The sequence below is a fragment of the Monodelphis domestica genome, chromosome 8 (assembly GCF_027887165.1).
Source record: "Monodelphis domestica isolate mMonDom1 chromosome 8, mMonDom1.pri, whole genome shotgun sequence".
NCBI lineage: Eukaryota > Metazoa > Chordata > Mammalia > Didelphimorphia > Didelphidae > Monodelphis > Monodelphis domestica.
Genome location: NC_077234.1, coordinates 242,948,800 through 242,968,685, shown reverse-complemented (window position 1 = coordinate 242,968,685; position 19,886 = coordinate 242,948,800). Strand labels below are relative to the sequence as shown.

Sequence of the window (19,886 nt, the reverse complement as noted above, 5' to 3'; positions counted from 1 at the left end):
TCATCCGCAAAGAGTGATAACTTGGTCTCCTCCTTGCCTATTTTGATGCCTTCAATTTCTTTATCTTCTCTAATTGCTACTGCTAGTGTTTCTAGTACAATGTCAAATAGTAGGGGTGATAATGGGCATCCTTGTTTCACTCCTGATCTTATTGGGAATGCATCTAGTTTATCCCCATTGCAGATGATATTAGCTGTTGGTTTTAGATATATACTGTTTATTATTTTTAGGAATGATCCTTCTATTCCTATGCTTTCTAGTGTTTTTAATAGGAATGGGTGTTGTATTTTATCAAAGGCTTTTTCTGCATCTATTGAGATAATCATGTGGTTCTTGCTAGTTTGCTTGTTGATGTGGTCAATTATGTGGATGGTTTTCCTAATGTTGAACCAGCCCTGCATCCCTGGTATGAATCCTACTTGATCATGGTGAATGATCCTTCTGATCACTTGCTGGAGTCTTTTTGCTAGTATCCTATTTAAGATTTTTGCATCTATATTCATTAGGGAGATTGGCCTATAGTTTTCTTTCTCTGTTTTTGACCTGCCTGGTTTTGGAATCAGTACCATGTTTGTGTCGTAAAAGGAGTTTGGTAGAACTCCCTCTTTGCTTATTATGTCAAATAGTTTGTATAGTATTGGGATTAACTGTTCTCTGAATGTTTGATAGAATTCACAGGTGAATCCATCAGGCCCTGGGTATTTTTTCTTAGGAAGTTCTTTGATGGCTTGATGGATTTCTCCCTCCTGCTTTCTACAGCACATTGCCTCTACTCTCATACTGGTCCTTCTCTAATATTAAATTTCTTCCTAAATACAGCACTAGTGCATTCTTTGATGCCAAGAAAGAATGCATCCCTAAAAACTCTCACTTGATCCTCTCCTTTCCACTTGCCATTCCTTTTCTTTCCTCCATTTCTTTGGGGGTAGGATATATAGGTCAAAATGCCTACTAAGCAGTGTTCCACACATGGGAAGTCCTCTAGCCACAAACACTTCTTAGCTATTGACTCTGGGGAAGTCCGTTAAACTCCACTGCCTTACCCTTACTGCTCTTCTGCTTTGGAACCAATATACAGTATTGATTCTAAGATAGAATGTAAGGGTTTAAACATCCTTCCAGTAAGTCACATTTCCCACCTAGTTGTCATCATCAACTCTTTACTCTCATTTATCCTACATATTCAATTATCAATTTTTGTCATTTCTCAAAAAAAAATGTCTCCTATAGGTCTCTGTAGCTCTACTTACATTACCCGCTCTACAGTTCAAGCCTCTATCTTGGGATATGTAGTGTCACTCATATTCCTTTCCTAAGATTTAAATAAACCTACATTTAAGTCTCAGGACATTTAGTTATATTATCATCACTCCGTGATTTAAAATCTATGATAGCTCATATCAACGATTGTCAATACTGCGTTTCTTTAAAATAAAATACTATTTCAACTTATTATATTGTATTAAAAAAGAATCTTCATTTGTGATTGAACAATGCTCCCAGTCAATTGATACATGTATGCTTTTTACATATATCCTTTCTAGTGGTCAACATAATTTGTTGTCTTTCTGTCTGCGTTGTACAGAAAAATATGTTTGCCTTTAAAGTTTGCAGTTGAACATGAGTGAATACCAAAAGTTTGCTGTCAGATGTATGCCGGTTATTTTTTAAATATGCGGATTAATTTTGGTATATGAAGTTTTTGTAAATTTCTTGTTCAGCCTTCTGGGAGAGAGAAAGTGATGGAATTCAGGGAGAAATCTAGGTGACATGAAAAATAAGCATAGCAATAAGGGTTGTGAGGTAGTAGGAAATCCCCATTCAGGAATATTTTCCCAGAATGAACATAAGCAATTCTCAGAGTTGTGTATTTTAATAAGTGAATTAGCCTTTTGTTTAATTTTCAACAGAGTAAAACACCCCTCAGTGTACATTTTACCACATTATGTGGCTAATTTGGAGACAGGCTGATGTTCTCATGAGATGGCTTTAAAAAAAAAATGTTCCCTTCTCTGAAAACCTGTTCTCTTATTCTATTATCAGCTTTACTATAATGGGATTCCAACCACTTACACCTTTTTGGTTTTTCACTTTTTTATTGTGTCACAGATGTTGGCAATAGAATTTCCTTTTTGGAAGTAGTCCTGCTTTAATTCCTGTTCAGTTTATTTCATTTTCAAGGATTTGTCTTTTACTACTTCACCTCATCTCTTGTCACTCCTACTTCCTAAAATATGTAATTCAACAAAAGCATTTTAATCCGATTTTAATATCTTCACAGTTTTCATTTTATTGCATTTTATTTCCTTTTCTCCCAAATTTATAGAATTGTAAATTAAATGACATACAAAAAGCAATCAACATATTAAATATTGAATTGTAGCATTATGTCTTAAAATCCTTTTATATCTTGGATGTATCCATTTTGTCCATATATGCATATAAGCAAATAATCAAACATAAATAAACCATAATAAAAAATCAAGAAAATATGAGTTTGAATCCTATCTCAATGATTTGCTATGTGACCTTGGGTCAGTTAGTTAACCTCCATTCTCCTTTTCCTTATATGTAAAAGAGGGAAAATAAATAGGACCTACCTCACAGGGTTGTTGAAAGGCCCAAATGAGATAATATATGTAAAATACCTTGCAAACTTTAATGTGTTATATGCATATTACCCATAATTATTCTGTAAGATCTTCTATTTTCATTGGGTAGAATATAAATATCTCTTCCTCCTTGAAAATGTCCTTTCCCCTCAATCTTCCTATTAAAATGGTCCTTTTATATGTAATGTTTTGTTTCAAGAAATACATATTATCTATGAAAAAGACTCGGTCATTCTTCCTCATATGTAAATAGAATTAGAACAGGATGAGTGAGTGGGATTTTTATCTATTTGGCTTTTGTGTTAAATTCAAAAGAAGATGAGAAAAGAGTTTTCTTAAAAATGGACAGACTTTAGCCCAGGTCTTGCGCATATATGCATATATCACCACTTATTTGTGTCCAGTGTTTCTAGAAAAATGGTCTATGTTTCTATTAAAATGCAACTACTTTTTTTAACAGTAAAATTCATCATTGTTTTCACCTTTAAAGATCAAAATGTTGATCATTTTGTTTTCTAAAGTGTTTTTGAAGAAGGAAAGTCTCTAAAATGTTGAACTTTCAGATCTGAAATCTCAAAGAGAATAAAAAAATTTGGCTGAAGAGACTGATGAGTCTTTGCTGAGAATATTTCCTAGGCTCACTTGCTGAATGGAATTGATCTATTTCATTTAACTCTCTCTCTCTCTCTCTCTCTCTCTCTCTCTCTCTCTCTCTCTGTCTGTCTGTCTGTCTGTCTCTCTGTCACTGTCTCTGTCTCTGTCTCTGTCTCTCTCTCTGTCTCTCTCTGTCTCTCTCTCTCTCTCTCTCTCTCTCTCTCTCTCTCTCTCTCTCTCTCTCTCTCTCTCTCTTCTTCAGTGACTTCCTATTGCCTCTAAAATAAAATGTAAACATATAAACTCCCCTATTTAGTTTTTACTGCTTTATGCAGTCTGACCCCAACCTATCTTTCCAGTCTCATGGGACATTTTCCCCTCCTCCACTGTGTGATCCAGCCAAATTGATCTTCTTTCTGTTATACTTCATCTTCTGTATCTATACATGTGTTGGCAGCCCCCAAGCCATAAATGCACTCCCTCCTTGCCCTTACCTCACAGACTTCCTCTTTTTAAGATGCAGTTGAAGCACTACCTTATAAAGTTTTTCTTTTTTTAATTAATTTGTTTATTTGTTTAGTCAATTTAGAACATTATTGCTTGGTTACAAGAATCACATTATGTCCCTCCCTTCCCTCTCTCCACCCTTCCTGAAGTTGATGCACAATTTCATTGGGTAATACATGTGTTCTTGATCAGATACTATTTCCATGTTGCTGATGTTTGTACCAGGATGTTCATTTAGACTCTACATCCCCAGCCATATCCCTTCAACCCATTTATTCAAGCAGTTATTTTTCTTCTGTGTTTCTACTCCCACAGTTTTTCCTCTGAATGAAGTTTTTCTTGATCTCCCCAAATACTAGTGAATTCCAGTGAATAAGAATTGTGTCATTCTTTGTACTTATATTCCAGGTGCCCAGGATATAGTAAGTACTTAATAAATTGATTGATGGGTCAATATTTTCAACAGTTATAATCAATCAAAAAGCATTTCTTAATTGCCTACTATGTTCTAGGCACTAGGAAAAGCATGGGGGATATTAATAAAGAAAATGCTTAGTTCTTATCCTCTAGGAGTTTACAGTCTATAATGTATAGATGAAAATACACAGTAGTTGTCATTATTCATCTAAATTCTATAAGACATAATCATAGTCAAGTCCCTTGAGTGTATTGTACAGTACACTGATATATAATTACTTTATGATCTTGATTTTTTTAAAGAGTCTGCCCTCATAGAATTTATATTCTATTGAAGAAATATATGTTTACTTATAATAGGATATGCAAAAGTATATCATTTAAGAATTTAACAACTAGAAAGTCAGGAAATGCTCCCTATAGAAAGTGACAACTGAATTTTGTTTTGAAAAGAACTTCGAAGAGGTGGGGTTGGAAAGGGAGAACATTCTAGACATAGGAGATTTCCTATACAAAGGAATAAGGACAAGAGATAAAATATAATCTACAAGGAAATGTTAGAATGGACATTTAATTAGAACAGAGGCTATATATGAAATGGAGTTCTATGAAACAAAACTGAAAAAATCAGTGGGAGCTATATTATGGAGTTCTTTAAATGCCAGATTTAGAGCAATAACCAGCTGATATATATATATATATATATATATATATATATATATATGAGTGGAGGTCTTATCGGTCTGTTTAGAATCACAATTTGGCAACTGTTTAGACTGTATTAGAGGAAAAAAATACCATTGGAATTAGGGAGACCAATTAGAAGGCTTTAGTAATAGTCTGGGCAAGATGTGATGATAACCTGAAACAGCCCTGTAAATGGAAAGAGGAGAAAGATACAAGAGATACTGTGGAAATATAACCAACAAGACTTGATAACTGAATAGATTTTACATCTGCAACTTAGTAAGGAGTCAAAGGAATCTTAGTTTCCAAACCTGGAATAACTCAAAGAATAATGGAGCTCTCATCAGAAACAGGGAAGTTAAATATATAAATAGGTTTTAGGACATTAATGAGTTCTGTTTTGGATATGTTGCATTTGAGATACTAATAGGACATCAATGTGCAGATGTCTAGCAGTCAAGTGGTGATATGTGATCACAATTCTGGAGAGAGTCAGGGACTGGTTTTGGAGATATGGTAGTAATCTTCATAGAGATTACAATAAAAACTTATGGGAATGAATGAGAGTACCCAGGCTGAGAGTATTAGAGAAGAGAGGTAAAAAGAGAGCATTGGGAGAATGCCCATACTTAGTAGGTGGGAGATAGATTATTTTTCTGATCAAGAAGCTAGAGATAAAAAGAAGACAGAAAGAAAATCAAGAATTACCCCAGATGCCTTATTTCTATGAAATAATGTAATTCAAAAACCTATGTAACCATCAGATAGGATCATAGAGCAAAGTTCCAAAGGGCACTTGTTCTTTGTTCACTCTCCTATCTGGGAATCATAGCATTTTAGACGAAAATTTTGATTTATGATCTTTTAAAATTATTTGTACTCCAACTAGCCACTGGATTTTCCACTTCCTTCTTCCCCCATATGAAATAAAGAAAAACAGCACAAATCATTCTTAATAAGTCACAGGTTTTAATGTGAAAAACAATCAGTAAATAACAACTGCTTAAAGAAAAAGAAGCAAAAATCACATAGAAAGACCTGTTAGAAAACAGGCATGGGAAGAAGTTAAGATGAAAAACACCTTTTGTAGCTTTTCCTCCCTTCTTAAAGAGGTGGTTGCATCTGGCAGTTTCACTCTGACTTGTTTGTTCCTGTAAGAAGAGCTATGCCCTGAAGCCACACTGATAACCTTAAATCCTTAATCCAAGACTGGATCTTAATCACCATAGCAATCTTGCCACCTCTCCACTCTCTCTGTTTCTCACTGCCAGTTTCCAGAGGCACACAATTTCCCATTTTACAGGGATAATTACCACTTAGCTCAAAAATCACAATGGTATAGTCTGGAGGTTCTCAACCATTTTTGGTCTGGAAACCTCCTTACACTCATAAAATATTAAGAATCAACCCATCCAAAGAGCTTTGATTTATCTGTATTGTATCTATAAATATTTACTCTATTAGAAATTGAAAGGTCTTAATAGTGTTATGAAAACAGTTTTGATTTTCCAAGTCATCCTCAAAGGATCTCTAGGTCCCCTGAGGATCTCCAGAAAACACTCTGAGAACCATTGTCTAGCCTTTTCCAGGAGGTAGTACTGTCCCTCTAGAACTACAAAGCCCTGGAAACCCAGTATAAAGGTTTCAAAATTTACCTCTGTTAATGGGGCAAAGTAGTCTGAATTCATCTAAATATCCTGTTACACTTATAATGTCTTAATTTTTCATTCATATGTATACAGATATTCATACATTCAATAGTTATTAAGCAAATAATATATACAAGGCAGAGTGATAGGTACTGGAGGTATAAAATTGTCCTTTTAAGGAGCTTAAAATATAGTAATGGAGAAAACATACAAATAAAGGTGATGACAAAGTTTAAAAATAATATCATCGTTCAGAGAATATTACCTCTCTTGGCTGAGGGGCATCAATGAAAGATCCATAGGTGGAGGGAAATAATTTCCATCTGATCTTTGAAACTGAACAGAATTCAAAAGTGATGGAGTGGTCAGGGAGAAAGGAGATGACGTTCTAGGCAGAGAACAGCAAACATGAGAATTAGGCCATAGGGAATAATTCATTTATCTAGTGACTAAGAACTATGAAAGTCAGGAATGAGAAATAGATTTTTGTCATATCATAGAAGGAATTCAACATTGTTCCAATTCAATTAATATCTATTAAGTGCCTCTTAAATGCCAGGAATTGTTCAGTAAGTAATGGGAAACCATCAAAGGTTTTATGTACAGCAAGATAGTATGTTCAGAACTAACAGTTAAACACGGGATAGATTTGGAAGGACAGAGACTAGAGTTAAGGAAGCAAATTAAATTATTATAAAATAGTCCAGGTCAATTTTGTGGGGAGCTTGAGGTGAATCCCTGGGGTTCGGGATGGCTACCCTTTGCAAGAATGCAAGACTCCAAAACATAGCTTAAAAATAAAGAGAAATTTATTAATTTAGAAGGTTATGTTGAACTTGGTTGGGAGGACAGTATTGATGGAAAGCCACCTCCCAAAAGAGGTCCAATCTGAGGTTTTTATACTCTTTACAGCAGGTGGTGCATGACTTGAGGAGGGTATGAACTCAGGCACAAGTGGGGATGGGGGGTTGGTCACCTGAACAGAGTGAGAGGAGTGTCTTACATCCTGAAGACATAGGCTTAGGTAAATGTCCTAGATGTCCTAGATTTCAACCAGATGATAATTTGGGGAATAACCAGAACATGTATATCTATGTCCATCTCAAAACCTAGGGGAGAATCCAAGGAAGATAATTATTTCAAGGGTCTTTCTCTTTCATGTCCAAGTTCTTATAAAGAATTCTATGATGTTTAAAGGTTAGTATTGACAAGAATGCAAAAAGCAAAGTAATTTTCCAGCTCATGGTTTTCCTGAAGCACTTCTATAATTTGGGGGGACAATGTTCCAAGCCAAGAAGTCTCAAAGATCTCAAGTAGAGGGCTGGAAAGAGACTTGGAGTTAGCGGACAAAGATCTTTCTTTCTTTCTTCCTTTCTTTCTTCCTTTGTTTCTTTCTTTCTTTCTTCCTTTCTTTCTTCCTTTGTTTCTTTGTTTCTTTGTTTCTTTCTTCCTTTCTTTCTTCCTTTGTTTGTTTGTTTCTTTCTTTCTGTTCATATGTAGGCAGTTGCTAAAAAATTATGATTTGTCTGCCATAGCCTTACATCTTGTGTCATACTCAGAACGTAGACATAGGTTTTTCCTAATTTAGTTAACCTTTGATTTGGTTGAATTATTAGATGCTTTACATTTTGAAAGTTGAATTACTTTCTATTAGTATTAATAAAAGGGAAATTTAAAATTATTTAAATATTTTCAAAGCTTAAATGTAGCTTCTGCTATGCCATTAGAGCTGAAAATTGCTATCTTACGCTGATATCAATTCTGGGACACATTTTGGAAGTATTTACAACTTATTTGGGTCTTTGAGTCTCCCTTTTCCTAATAAAATTAATCTAAACTTATTTAAATATTAGAATTATGATTTTGATTTTATTTTCTGTTAATTTTGGGGGGTGGTTAGCTCATATATGTTACACAAGGAAAGATTGCAAAATGTCACATTTTTCTCTATTATCTTGCTCTCTGTCTTTTGAATATAGAACTTGATATGTAAATTTGCAAATAAAAATAATAAAATATATTTAATTTGTGGTAATGAATTTTTAGTTGTTTGTGGCAGATCAAATCTACTGTCTAAGGCATGACACTAAGGACAAAGTAAGATCTGTCATTCTCATTACCCTTTTTCTTGTCTGTGGCCATATAAGAAATAAGGATTAAAAGAAAACTGGACAGAAAATTATGAATGAACAGCACAAACTCATCACTTTCATAAAAACAATATCAAACACATGCCTCTGCTGATAGGGTTATTTATATCATCATATAAGAGATAGAAAACCTATTTTACATTCATATTCAAAATTTATATTTATTTGTATTTTATTTTTATGGAGTCATTGATATGAAACTTTTTTCTTTCTTTTTTTCTTAATTCTTATGTTCCATCTTAGAACTGGTCCCAAGGCAGAAGACTGATAAGAGCCAGGCAATGAGGGTTAAGTAATTTCTCCAGGGTCACATAGCTAAGAAGTCTCTAAGGCCAACTTTGAATCTAGGACTTCTCATCTCTAGGCCTGGCTCTCAATCCACTGAGCTACCCAGCTGCCCCCTGATGTGAAACTTTTGAAATATGTTATTACATTTTAAGCATCAATGGAATAAATTTCCCTAGTAGTTATTGGTAGTAAGCACTACAGCAAACTGAAATCAACAGTGGAACATGAGATTTCCCCCCCAAAAAAAATCAATAAAGAATCAGTTTCTTTTCTCAAAAAAAAATTATGGGACCACCATGTTCACATGACAGAAATGTATCATGAGATTTAAAAAAAATTTCTTGTAAATGATTAGTCTTAGAATGTAATAATTAAAATCTACATTGGGTAATTTCATTCTGGAAAAATTTCCAAGAGAGAGAGAGAGAGGGAGGGAGAGAGAGAGAGAGAGATTTAATTATGAAGGAATTTTTAAAAATATTTTGACAGATTTCTATTATCAAGTTTGTATATAATTTCTTAGAATAATAAGACTTCAAATGTAATTCATTGACTTCTTACTCAGTCTATAATATGCCAAATACCCAGGGATGTGCTGGACCAGCTTGAACCAGCTTAGTAGAGCCAATTGTTAAATTTTCAGTGTGAGCATTTACATCTCAGAAATCAGCAGTTTTATTTTTTCTTTCATTGATTGCCTAGACTTAAGAATGTGGAGAAAATGATAATAATTAATATTTAACTTCAAAGTGTGCTCAGCATATGTTTTTTTCAGAATGAGTCACTATTGATTGGCCAGGACACCACTGAACTTACCTATGAAGCTTAAATTAAAAGACTCTAAATATGAGTGAGTACTGATTTTTGATAATGGTCTGCAAAACAAATATGCATCCTTAGTAGCAGTAACATGGAAAAAATAGACTAGCCTGATAGACAAGTTTGAATTTATAATATTAGTGAACTGATACACTCATCAGAGTAGGAATTTCATTATCATACTAAATTTGAAATACATTGCTCTCAAGCAAGATTCAAGATCTTGAATTGGGTGCATGGAAAATATAACAAATAAAGCACTGAGAATGATAGCCTAAGAGGAAATACTAAAAGGATTTTCATTATTTCATCTGAAAAAGAGAGGGAAGACATTAATGGTTTTAAAATTATGCAAAACATTGTCTATAAAATTAAGAACATTTGAGTTCAATATGCAGCAAAACAACTAGGATATGTTTACAAAGTTTCCAAACATTTCACAAATATTAAAAAATATATAAATGTCATTTTAGTATCATTATTATTTTATTCTCATTTTATGGGTTTTTTTAGAAATATTACTAAGACAAGTTGCTATCCTACTATTGTGCATATATAAGCAGAGAGAGATCCATATGCATGGCTTCTTATACAGAGAAAAATAATTTTGGGTGTTTCATTTTTTCACATATTAAACAAACATTTACAAATTTTGACATAAAACTATCTTAAAGGAGGATTTAAGTAAAATTAGGAACTTTAATTATATATAGTTTTAAAGATTTTTTAAGCATATATTAATTTAGCACAGTAGTAAAATAGCCTTTATTGGCTATGCCCCATTCAAATCTTCCTTTTGCTCTCTTCTGCATATTTTAAAAATATTTCATTAAAATTCTTTTTTTCTTTTTTATTTTTTACAGTACTTTCACTATCTAGCAACTCCCCTCACAACAACACATAAACACATAATATAAGCCCTTCCTTGAAAAGCTAGTCAACCCAAATGCATCAACATATTAGTTATGTCTGACTGGACATGAATGCCTTATTCAGCTTTTCTCAATCAGAAGGTATGAAACTTGCTTCCTCATTACTTTGCTGAAGTCATGATTGACTCATGAGTTCTTAAATCTTTCAAAATTGTTTTCCTTTGCATTGTTGTAGTCACTGAATACATTGTTCTCCTGGTTCTGCTTGTTCTACTTGCATTAGGTCACATAATTCTTTCTAAGTTTCTCTTTTTCCATATTTACTATTTTAATGATAAAGTAAGATTCTATTAATTTACATACTATAATTTTGCTATGCTCCAATTGATAGCTAATTTGCTTCCAGTTACTTGAAATAAAAAGTTAGATAATAATTATTGTTATGCACATTGATCTTTGCATTTCAGTTGATTTCTTTGGGATATAAATATATATGTATATATTTAGTGTATCTATGTTGAATTAATTATGGTATATGGTATAAATTATTGTTGAAGTCATTCTTCAATCACATATGAGTCTTTAGGACCCCATTTGGGGTTTGCTTGGCAAAGATATTGGAATAGTTTGCCATTTCCTTTTTGAGTTTATTTGACAAATGAGGAAACTGAGGCAAAACATTTTAAGTGACTTGCCCAGGATCACACAACTAGTAAGTGTCTGAGGCCATATTTGAACTCAGGAAGTTCCTAACTTCAAGCCCACTGCTTCTTCTACTGTATCACCTAGCTAAGTCTAATCTCTGGCAGACTGCTCTCCAGGTTTCAAAAGAATTTTTATGGAAGAGAAGTTCTTTGCCATTAGAAGATAATATTTTTATATTTATTGATTGCTGTGCTAATGTCTAGATCTTGTTGACCTAGTCCATTCCATTGATCAATGTTCCTATGTTTTGACTAGTACCAAATTGGACTGATAATTACTGCTTCATAGTTTATTTCCAGGTCTGGTATTGCTAGAACTTTTTCATTCCTTATTTTATCCTTTATTCCCCTTCTGAGGTTTGATTTGTCATTGCTCCACATGGTTTGTGTTATTTATTGTTTAATTCTATAAAACAACCCTTTGAGAATGAAATAGGAGCTATAAATATTTTAGAGTGTTTTCATTTTTATTCTATTAGCCTAGATCATTTGTGAGTAAAGAATATCTATCCAATTGTTTATCTTTATTTCTGAAAGGCCATTTTGTTCTTTTATTTATATGTAATGATTGTGTCTTGATAGCCATGTTCCCCAGATGTTTTACAATATTGTATTGCTGTTTTGAGTAGAATTTCTCTATCTTCTGGATGGATTTTATTTATAGCATATTGAAAGGCTATTAATTTTATGGTTTTTTAATATCTTCCTAATTTACTGAAGATCATATTTATCCATGCAATTTTAGTTAAATCGTTAGTATTTTCTAAGTGAACTATAATGACATTTGCAAATATATATATATTTATTTTCTTTGTCTTTGATTATTTCCTTAATTTTATCTACTTATTACAATAGCCAACATCTTTATTACTGAATCAAATATTAGGGTTTACAATCAATGTCAATATCAAGACCTTTAGTCTTATTGGAAGAGCCTCCAGTTTCCCCCCAATTACAAATAATGCTAGCACTTGCATTTAGAGAGATGACACATTAGAGAATTATGTATTTATGTTTATGCTTGTCATCACTTTAATCACAAGTCAATACTGTATTTTCGAAAGGTTTCTATACCTCTATTGTGTGATTTTTATTTTTGGTATTAATATTGTCTATTATGTTAAAAGTTTCCTCCTCGTGAACAAGTTTTGTTTTGTTCATGCAAATCCAATACTCTTATATTCTTCCTACTATTTTATTCAATATTTTTGTATTAGAGATAGCATTGTAAAGTTGTCTCTCTCATCCTTTTTGTCTTTCTGGTTTGAATTATCAGTTCTACATTTATTTCACTTGAATAAGTATAGTAAAAGATTTTCTTTCTGCATCTTTATAAGTACTTATATTTGAATCAAATCATTTTTAATAATTAATATAATTCAAAATTAAATCTAATTGAGCCTGGGGTTTTATTTTCAGGGTGTTCATTAGTAGTTTATTCAGTATTAATAATCTGAGATTGGTTTAAATGAATGCTCAATTTATTTTTTGTTTGCATTTTGTTTTACATTTTATTTTGTCAAATAATTTTGATAAAATATTTTCCCTTTACATTTAATGTTTCTTGAAAATATTCATCTATTTTATATTGTTGTATTCATTTTGTTGTAAAATTAACAATTATAATTCCCTTTATAATTTCTTATAATTTTCTTTTCTTAGTCTTTATTTATTGTAATTTCTCCATTTTGTATTGATATTGTTAATTTGTTTTTCTTCTCCTTTTAACAAAATTAGATAATCTATTATTCCATTATTACATATAATTATGTTTGTTAGTTGTTTTAAAAATCCTCTAACTTTTTAAATCAGTTACTTTTTGTTTTTAATTTAATTATTTTTAATTTTCAAAGTTAATTTTTTTTACTTTAGTTGTATATTTGATTTATTGAATATCTAGGTTTTTAATTGCATGACTAGTTCAAAATATATTCTCTCCTTTGATTTTACCTTTCTTCTATAACTACTTTGGTTGTTTCCTGAACATTTTGTTATACTGTCACATTTTTTGTCAATTTCTTTGACAAAATCATTTCTCAATATTATTACTAATTACCTGGACCCATACATTCCAAGAATTACTTTTATTCTCCTTTTAAGGTTTTTTAAAATCTTTTTTACCCTGTATTTCTTTAATTTTTCATAGCATTGTGGCAATTATATCATATGTCCAATATTCTTCCTTTTTATTTATCAGTTTTATGGTCAGTTTTTATAAAGATGCCAGGATAAAACTGAATAATATGTATTTGTCTTTCTATCCTTATTCAGAGATTACAGAGATCTATCATATCCATTTTTCTAAAATTTCTATTCAAATCCTCTCTCTCATGACCTCATATCTATAGATGATGTTTATTTTGTTCATGATTGTTCTCTCCTCAATACTCTTCTCTATCTTAAACCAACTTTCACTCCCCTTTCTACCTCCTTATATTTCCTTATTGAATTTAAAATTATTCTACATTACACTAAGGTTGGGTGAAAGGTGTTTTCAAACCCCCTTTGTCTAGTTCAGGTAAAAATGAAGTTTATTAAGCCTACTTTCCTTTCCTTTATGGTTCAAAACATAAATAATCAATAAACATTCACTAAACATCTACTAAATTTTCACTGTGCTGGTGACATAAAAAAAGGCAAAAGATAGTCCCTACCCTGAAGGAGCTATCAATCTAATGATAGAGGCAAACAAATATATGGAAACAACATATATATGGAATAAATGAGAAATAAGTAAGAAAAGGTAGTCTCTGAAATTAAGAGATATTGGGAAAGTGTTCCTCTAAACATTTATTTGGCTCTTAAACAGAGGATATAAGTAGGTAGAATTGAGGAGAGAGAAAAATCCAGGCATGGGAAATAGAGAAAATGTCAGAAACAGAGAGAGGCAATGTCTTATTCCTGGAACAAGAAGGAAGCCAGTATGGCCGGATCAAAGAGTATGGGTCAGAGAATCAGATATAAGAAGAATAGAAAGGTTATGGAGGATTTTGAATGTCATAGGGTTTTGTAATTGAATTTGGAGGTAAACAGGAAATATCTGGAGTTCATTTAGTAGAAGTATGACATGGTCAGACTTGAGCTTTTGGAAAATCATGTTGGTGCAGTTTGATAAAAAGTGTGAAGAAAATTGGAAAGTAGTTTGGCAGAAACTTGGTATTGAGCAATATCTTACACCATTCACTAAGATAAAAGCCAAATGGATACATGATCTAGATGTAAAAGGAAATAACATAAGTAAAGTAGAACAGGGAACATATCACCTATCAAATTTATGGATGAGTCAACAAGAAAAAGAAATCATTGTAAAAAGTTAAATGGATAATTTTGAGTACATTAAGTTGAAAAGTATTTTTTAATAAATTCTGCCAAGATCAGAAAGAACATGAAAAATTGAGAAATAAAATTTATAAACAGCCTTTCAGATAGAAGTCTTAGATCTAAAATATATAGAGAACTTTGTCAAATTTATAAGAATGATAGCCATCCCCCAATTGATAAATGAGCAAAAGATATAAGCAATTTTCAGAAGAAACCAAAACTACATATTGATATGTATAACAAAATGCTTCAAATAATTACAGATTAGAGAAATGACATCACCTCACACTGATCAGATTGGCTAAAATGTCAAAAAGGCAAAGTGACAAATGTTGGCGGGAATGTGGAAAAACAGGGACTCTAATGCATTGTTGGTGGAGCTGTGAGCTGATCCAACCATTTTGGAGAGCAATTTGGAATTATACCCAGAGATTTATAAAACTGGGTATAACCTTTGATCCAACAATACCTTTGTTTGATCTGTTTCCCAATGAGATCAGGGAAAGAAGACAAGAATCCATATGTTCCAAAATATTTATAGCAGATCTCTTTGTGGTGACAAGGACATGGAACCTGAGGGGGTGCCCATCAACTGGGAATGGTTAAACAAATTGTAGTATATGATTGTGAAAAAATACTACTGCACCATAAGAAATGATGAACAGACTGGTCTCTAAAAAAATTGGAAATAACTACGTGAGATAATGAATAGCAAATGAGTAGAGGGGAGAACATTATAAACAACCACAGGATTACTCCTAGAAGAATAAACTGTGTAGGTTACCTCCATAAAGTGAACAGAAAACTGAAATATGAAAGACTAAATTTATGTGTACATGTTGGCCAACTTGAGGATCTTTGTGATGTGGAGAAGGGAAGGAGGAGCTGGAACACTAGTGGTTTGGATTTATTATGTATATGAAGAAATATAAGCTAAATGCATAGGAGATTTGTGGTTTCATTTGTGTATTATCTTCTTTTTCTTTGTATGTGGAAATACTTGTTTAGTTTTGTACAATTAGGAAGAAAAAAGAAAAAGAAAAGAAAATCACTTTGATGGCTTGAATAGAAGACAGATTATAGTGCAGAGAGGCTTGAGGCAGGCGGACCTACCCAGCAAGCAATTTCAATGACTCAATCACCAATGAGGTGATGAGGGAGGAGAAAGTGGTGTATTAGAAAGATATTGCAAAGGTGAAATCCACCTGACTAGGAAACAGATGGATATGAGAGTAAGAGACAATGAGGAATCCAGGATGATGCCTAAATTGTAAGCAAGCCAAGGAACTTAGGAGAATGGTGCTACGTTTAATTTAAGATATTTATGCCACATTCAAGATATCTGGGAGGTAGTTAGAGACACAAAGTTAGAGATTAGTAGAGATGTTGAGGCAGGGCAGGTAGATTTAACAATAACCATCATGTAGATGGAAAAAATTTTACTTAATCTTTCCATCATTGCTAACTACAATCACATCTTTTTTTGCTTTGTAGACATTTTGCTTGAAAAGACATAAAAGTGCTTCGATTTTCTCCGTTTTCCCTCTCTTCCTTACAATCTAGCTTTGAGTCTTATCATTCGACTAAAACTGCTCTCTCCATTACAAATGATCTGTTAATTGCCAAAATAGTGTGTTTGGCATTCAACTTGTATCATTCCAGAGGTATCTTTGCTCCATATTCATTCCAGTAACACTGGCCTCCTGGCTATTCCATGAATAAGACACTCCAATCTCTTGATTCTGAACATTTTCTCTGTCTGTTCCCCATGTCTGTATTGTTCTCCCTCCTCAGATCCACTTATTGGCTTCTTTTAATACCTAACTAAAATCTCATCTTTTATTGGAAGCCTTTCAGACCCTGTCTTAGATCTAGTTCTTTAACTGTAATAAGTATTTCATATTAACCATATATATATATATATATATATATATATATATATATATATATATATATATATATGTGCGTGTGTGTGTGTGTGTGTGTGTATCCTCAACACTTAGTCAATGTCTGGATACAATAAGCATTTGATAAATGTTTATTGATTGATTATCCATTGAATTAAGTTATAGAAGATGATGAGATCCCCAAGTTGAAATAGAATATAGAAGCATCCCAGAAACAGAATATCAAGAGGTAGCCATAGTTAGAGGATATTTTATCAATGAAGATCCACCAAAAGAGGCTAAGAAAGCAAAATCAGATAGGTAAGAGAACTCTGAGATATGAGAGTCAAAAACCCAGAGAAAAAAGAATATCAAGGAGGAAAGAGTGATAAAGGTGACAACAAAGTAAAGAAGAGTTAAGAAAATGATTGACAATTGATTGAAATGGGAAAAAAACAAAACACTCTTTGCTATTAAGGAGCTCACATTCTAACAAAGGAGGCATGGAAGGTTTCAGCTACAAAATCAGATTAAAGCATCTCAGAATCCTTAGGGTACAAGAGAAAAGGAATTGTTAATGTCCCTTCTTTAATATCATTTTTATTGATAAAATCTTATCTATTTCTGTTACTGGGCCATTTGATATTGGGCAGGAAACACTGATTTTCCAAAGGCTCTTGGGTTCAGATCCCCGGGTGGTATCCATCCAGCATTGAATGGAGATAATGGTCAAGTTAGTAATGGCAAATTTAGTGTGGATTTGGGATTGACTAAGCTTATTACAATTTAATTTACTCAAGATATCCACCACTTGCAGTCTCCTAGGTAACTGAGATTATTGGTGGGAGCCACCATGGCCCACAACTTTACTTGATCTTTTTATTTAAATAATGTTCGAACCATAAGTGCAATTCAAGGTTAATTATTTAAAAACATACTGAGAGTTCAATGTAACTAACAAATATATATATATATATATATGTTTGTATACAGAAGGTATATACCTTCTGTATACAGAGTTGAATACACAAAAAATAAATATTCTCAAGGAACTTATGCTATAGTGGAAACAAGATGTGAATTGTGTTCAAATGATTATAATCCAAGAAAGAAAATTGTTAAGTGCCCAGAGAAGTAAAAATTAGTATCAGTGGCATCATGTTATGGCAGATAGAACCTTGATTTTGGAGTTGGAAGAATTACTTATAAACTTTAGCTCTGACATTTATTGGTCTTTCCTCCCAGGGAACTAAGTCTCTTAACCTATTTGTATCTTGTGTTTTTCATCTGTAATGGTGGTAAAAAATAATGACATTATAGATTTTTAGGACTGTTATAAGGAAAACTCATTACAAATCCTAAAGTGGTATGGAAACATGAGTTATCATTATATGAAATCTTTGTATTTGGGATGGATCACTTCAGTTAGGAGAGAAAGGCTTCATAGATAAAGTGGTATTTTAGCACTGTCTTAAAGGATTTGGATGGAGGTGGGGGAAAAGGGATTCTATTCAAGTGTGGGAAATGGTTTGTTCAAATGCAAAAAGGCAGGAGACAGTCAGATGAGATCCTTATGGCAATTATAGAGACTTGAAATATAACCACAGAATAAATAAATAAATGCCATGCATAGATTTTAACTGGGGGTTTTCCTTCTTTTAAATTTTATTCCTGAATTTATTTTTGTGGCAAATGCTTTTAAAATTCCCAGTATTAAGCATTATATCAAAATTATTCTAACATTGTATGTATGTTCCATGTAGTATTCCCTTTTTGCCCTGGATAACATCTCCTTTGACCCATGAAGAAAATTCTGAAGGAAACTTTAAATAAGTCTGGCTCTCAATTTGAATGAGTTATCCATCCAAACTCATAACCATATTTCAGGTTCCATATTAAAAATAAATAAAGACTGAAGCAAAAGAGTAGGAAAAATATCTTTTTCAAACACTAATGATGCCTTTACTCCTTTATTCACTATCAACTCAGATATGGACAAATGAAATCGAATGTTCTGTTCTGAGTCTGTAGCCAGATAAGTTTAAGTCCTTGAATCAAACCCAGCAGAATGATTTAGCAAATTGATTATCTTTTAGTGAGATAAGAAGGACAAGGCTATTTAGCAATTAAGACAGGAGCCTGGGACGAAAGTCTCCAGCCCTGCTCCTGATTCACTTTGTGACCACAGGTAAGTCATCGTTCAATTGTTCTTCATAAGATGGATTTCCAAAAAAGAAACCATCTGCCCTCCGATTGACCACTTAACTTGCAAATCTTGAAAATGTCCACACTCATGGGTGAGAGAACAGTTTTTCCACAGGGATATTATTTTCATTGTTCTGTGTCCAAACTAAGTACCTACAACTCTTGTCAGCTGGAGAGAAATAAGTTCAGAAGTAAAGCAATTAGCTCAGGGAAGAAGTTTTCCAATTGATAAAAATTAATTGATTTTTCCTTTTACCCACAGGTCTACCCACGGATAGCGCCGGCATTTTGGCACTACCTGAGGGTAGAAGTGAGTAGCGGGTCCTTCAATTCTCCCACATTTATCCTTTTTTTTTTTCTCTGCCAGTTTTGATTGATTTCCTCAGTTGCCCATTCTGCCTATTTCCTGTAGTTACCATTATGTTTGAACATGCTCTCACACTAACCCCATCCTTTGTGAAGACTACAAATCCAGCTCACCCCACCGAAAATGCAGTGAACATTTTTATGTGCAATGATATCAGCTTTCTTAACACATCTCCAAATCAAGGCCATGCCATACACATCATGATGATAGCAAATTGCCAAGTAACAGAAAACCATGCTTGCACCGTGTTTGATCTTAACATTCACAGAATGACCCGGCTGAGCTTTGCTTTGGAAAGTGACTCATGAAAAACTAACATAATCCCGTTTTGTGTCTTCTGTCTTTTTCCCCTCTTCCCTAGGAGCATGAACAGCTCAGCTATTCTTCTACAAGGTCCAAGGCTCCGAGCGTTATCATCACAGGTCTCAAGCCAGCCACCAAATACATATTTCACATCCGAGTGAGGACCGCTGCGGGATACAGTGGCTACAGTCAGAAGTTTGAATTTGAAACAGGAGATGAAAGTAAGTTCTCACAGGGCCATCAACGGGAAGGTCAACTCAGTAGCCTCCTGGCGTGTCCACACATCTGAAAAGCCACTCTTTCTCCTCAAATACGTTTGTCTTCATGCGAATTCCGGCATGCGGGCTTCCGTCCATAAGTCATAGGATCACATCATCCAGCATAAAGTGCTTTGCTGGCCGAAACTTTCAGCCAAATGCCAAGTCAAGTTCCATTTCCTTTATAGGTGGTGCTACAAGTGTGTCATACACAAGAAGGAATCCTGGATTTGTAGACAAAGGACCAG

At 33.2% G+C, this 19,886-nt stretch overlaps 1 protein-coding gene across 2 annotated transcripts in view; it reads left to right on the top strand.

Moving 5' to 3' along the window:
- EPHA6 (EPH receptor A6) overlaps positions 1–19,886 on the top strand; it is a 1,223,915-nt gene that overhangs the window by 814,716 nt on the left and 389,313 nt on the right. For both annotated transcript variants that reach the window (XM_056806830.1, XM_056806831.1), the window contains 2 exons: positions 18,974–19,021; positions 19,440–19,602. In XM_056806830.1, coding sequence (XP_056662808.1) covers positions 18,974–19,021; positions 19,440–19,602 — 211 coding nt within the window. The remainder of the gene's footprint in view (positions 1–18,973; positions 19,022–19,439; positions 19,603–19,886) is intronic.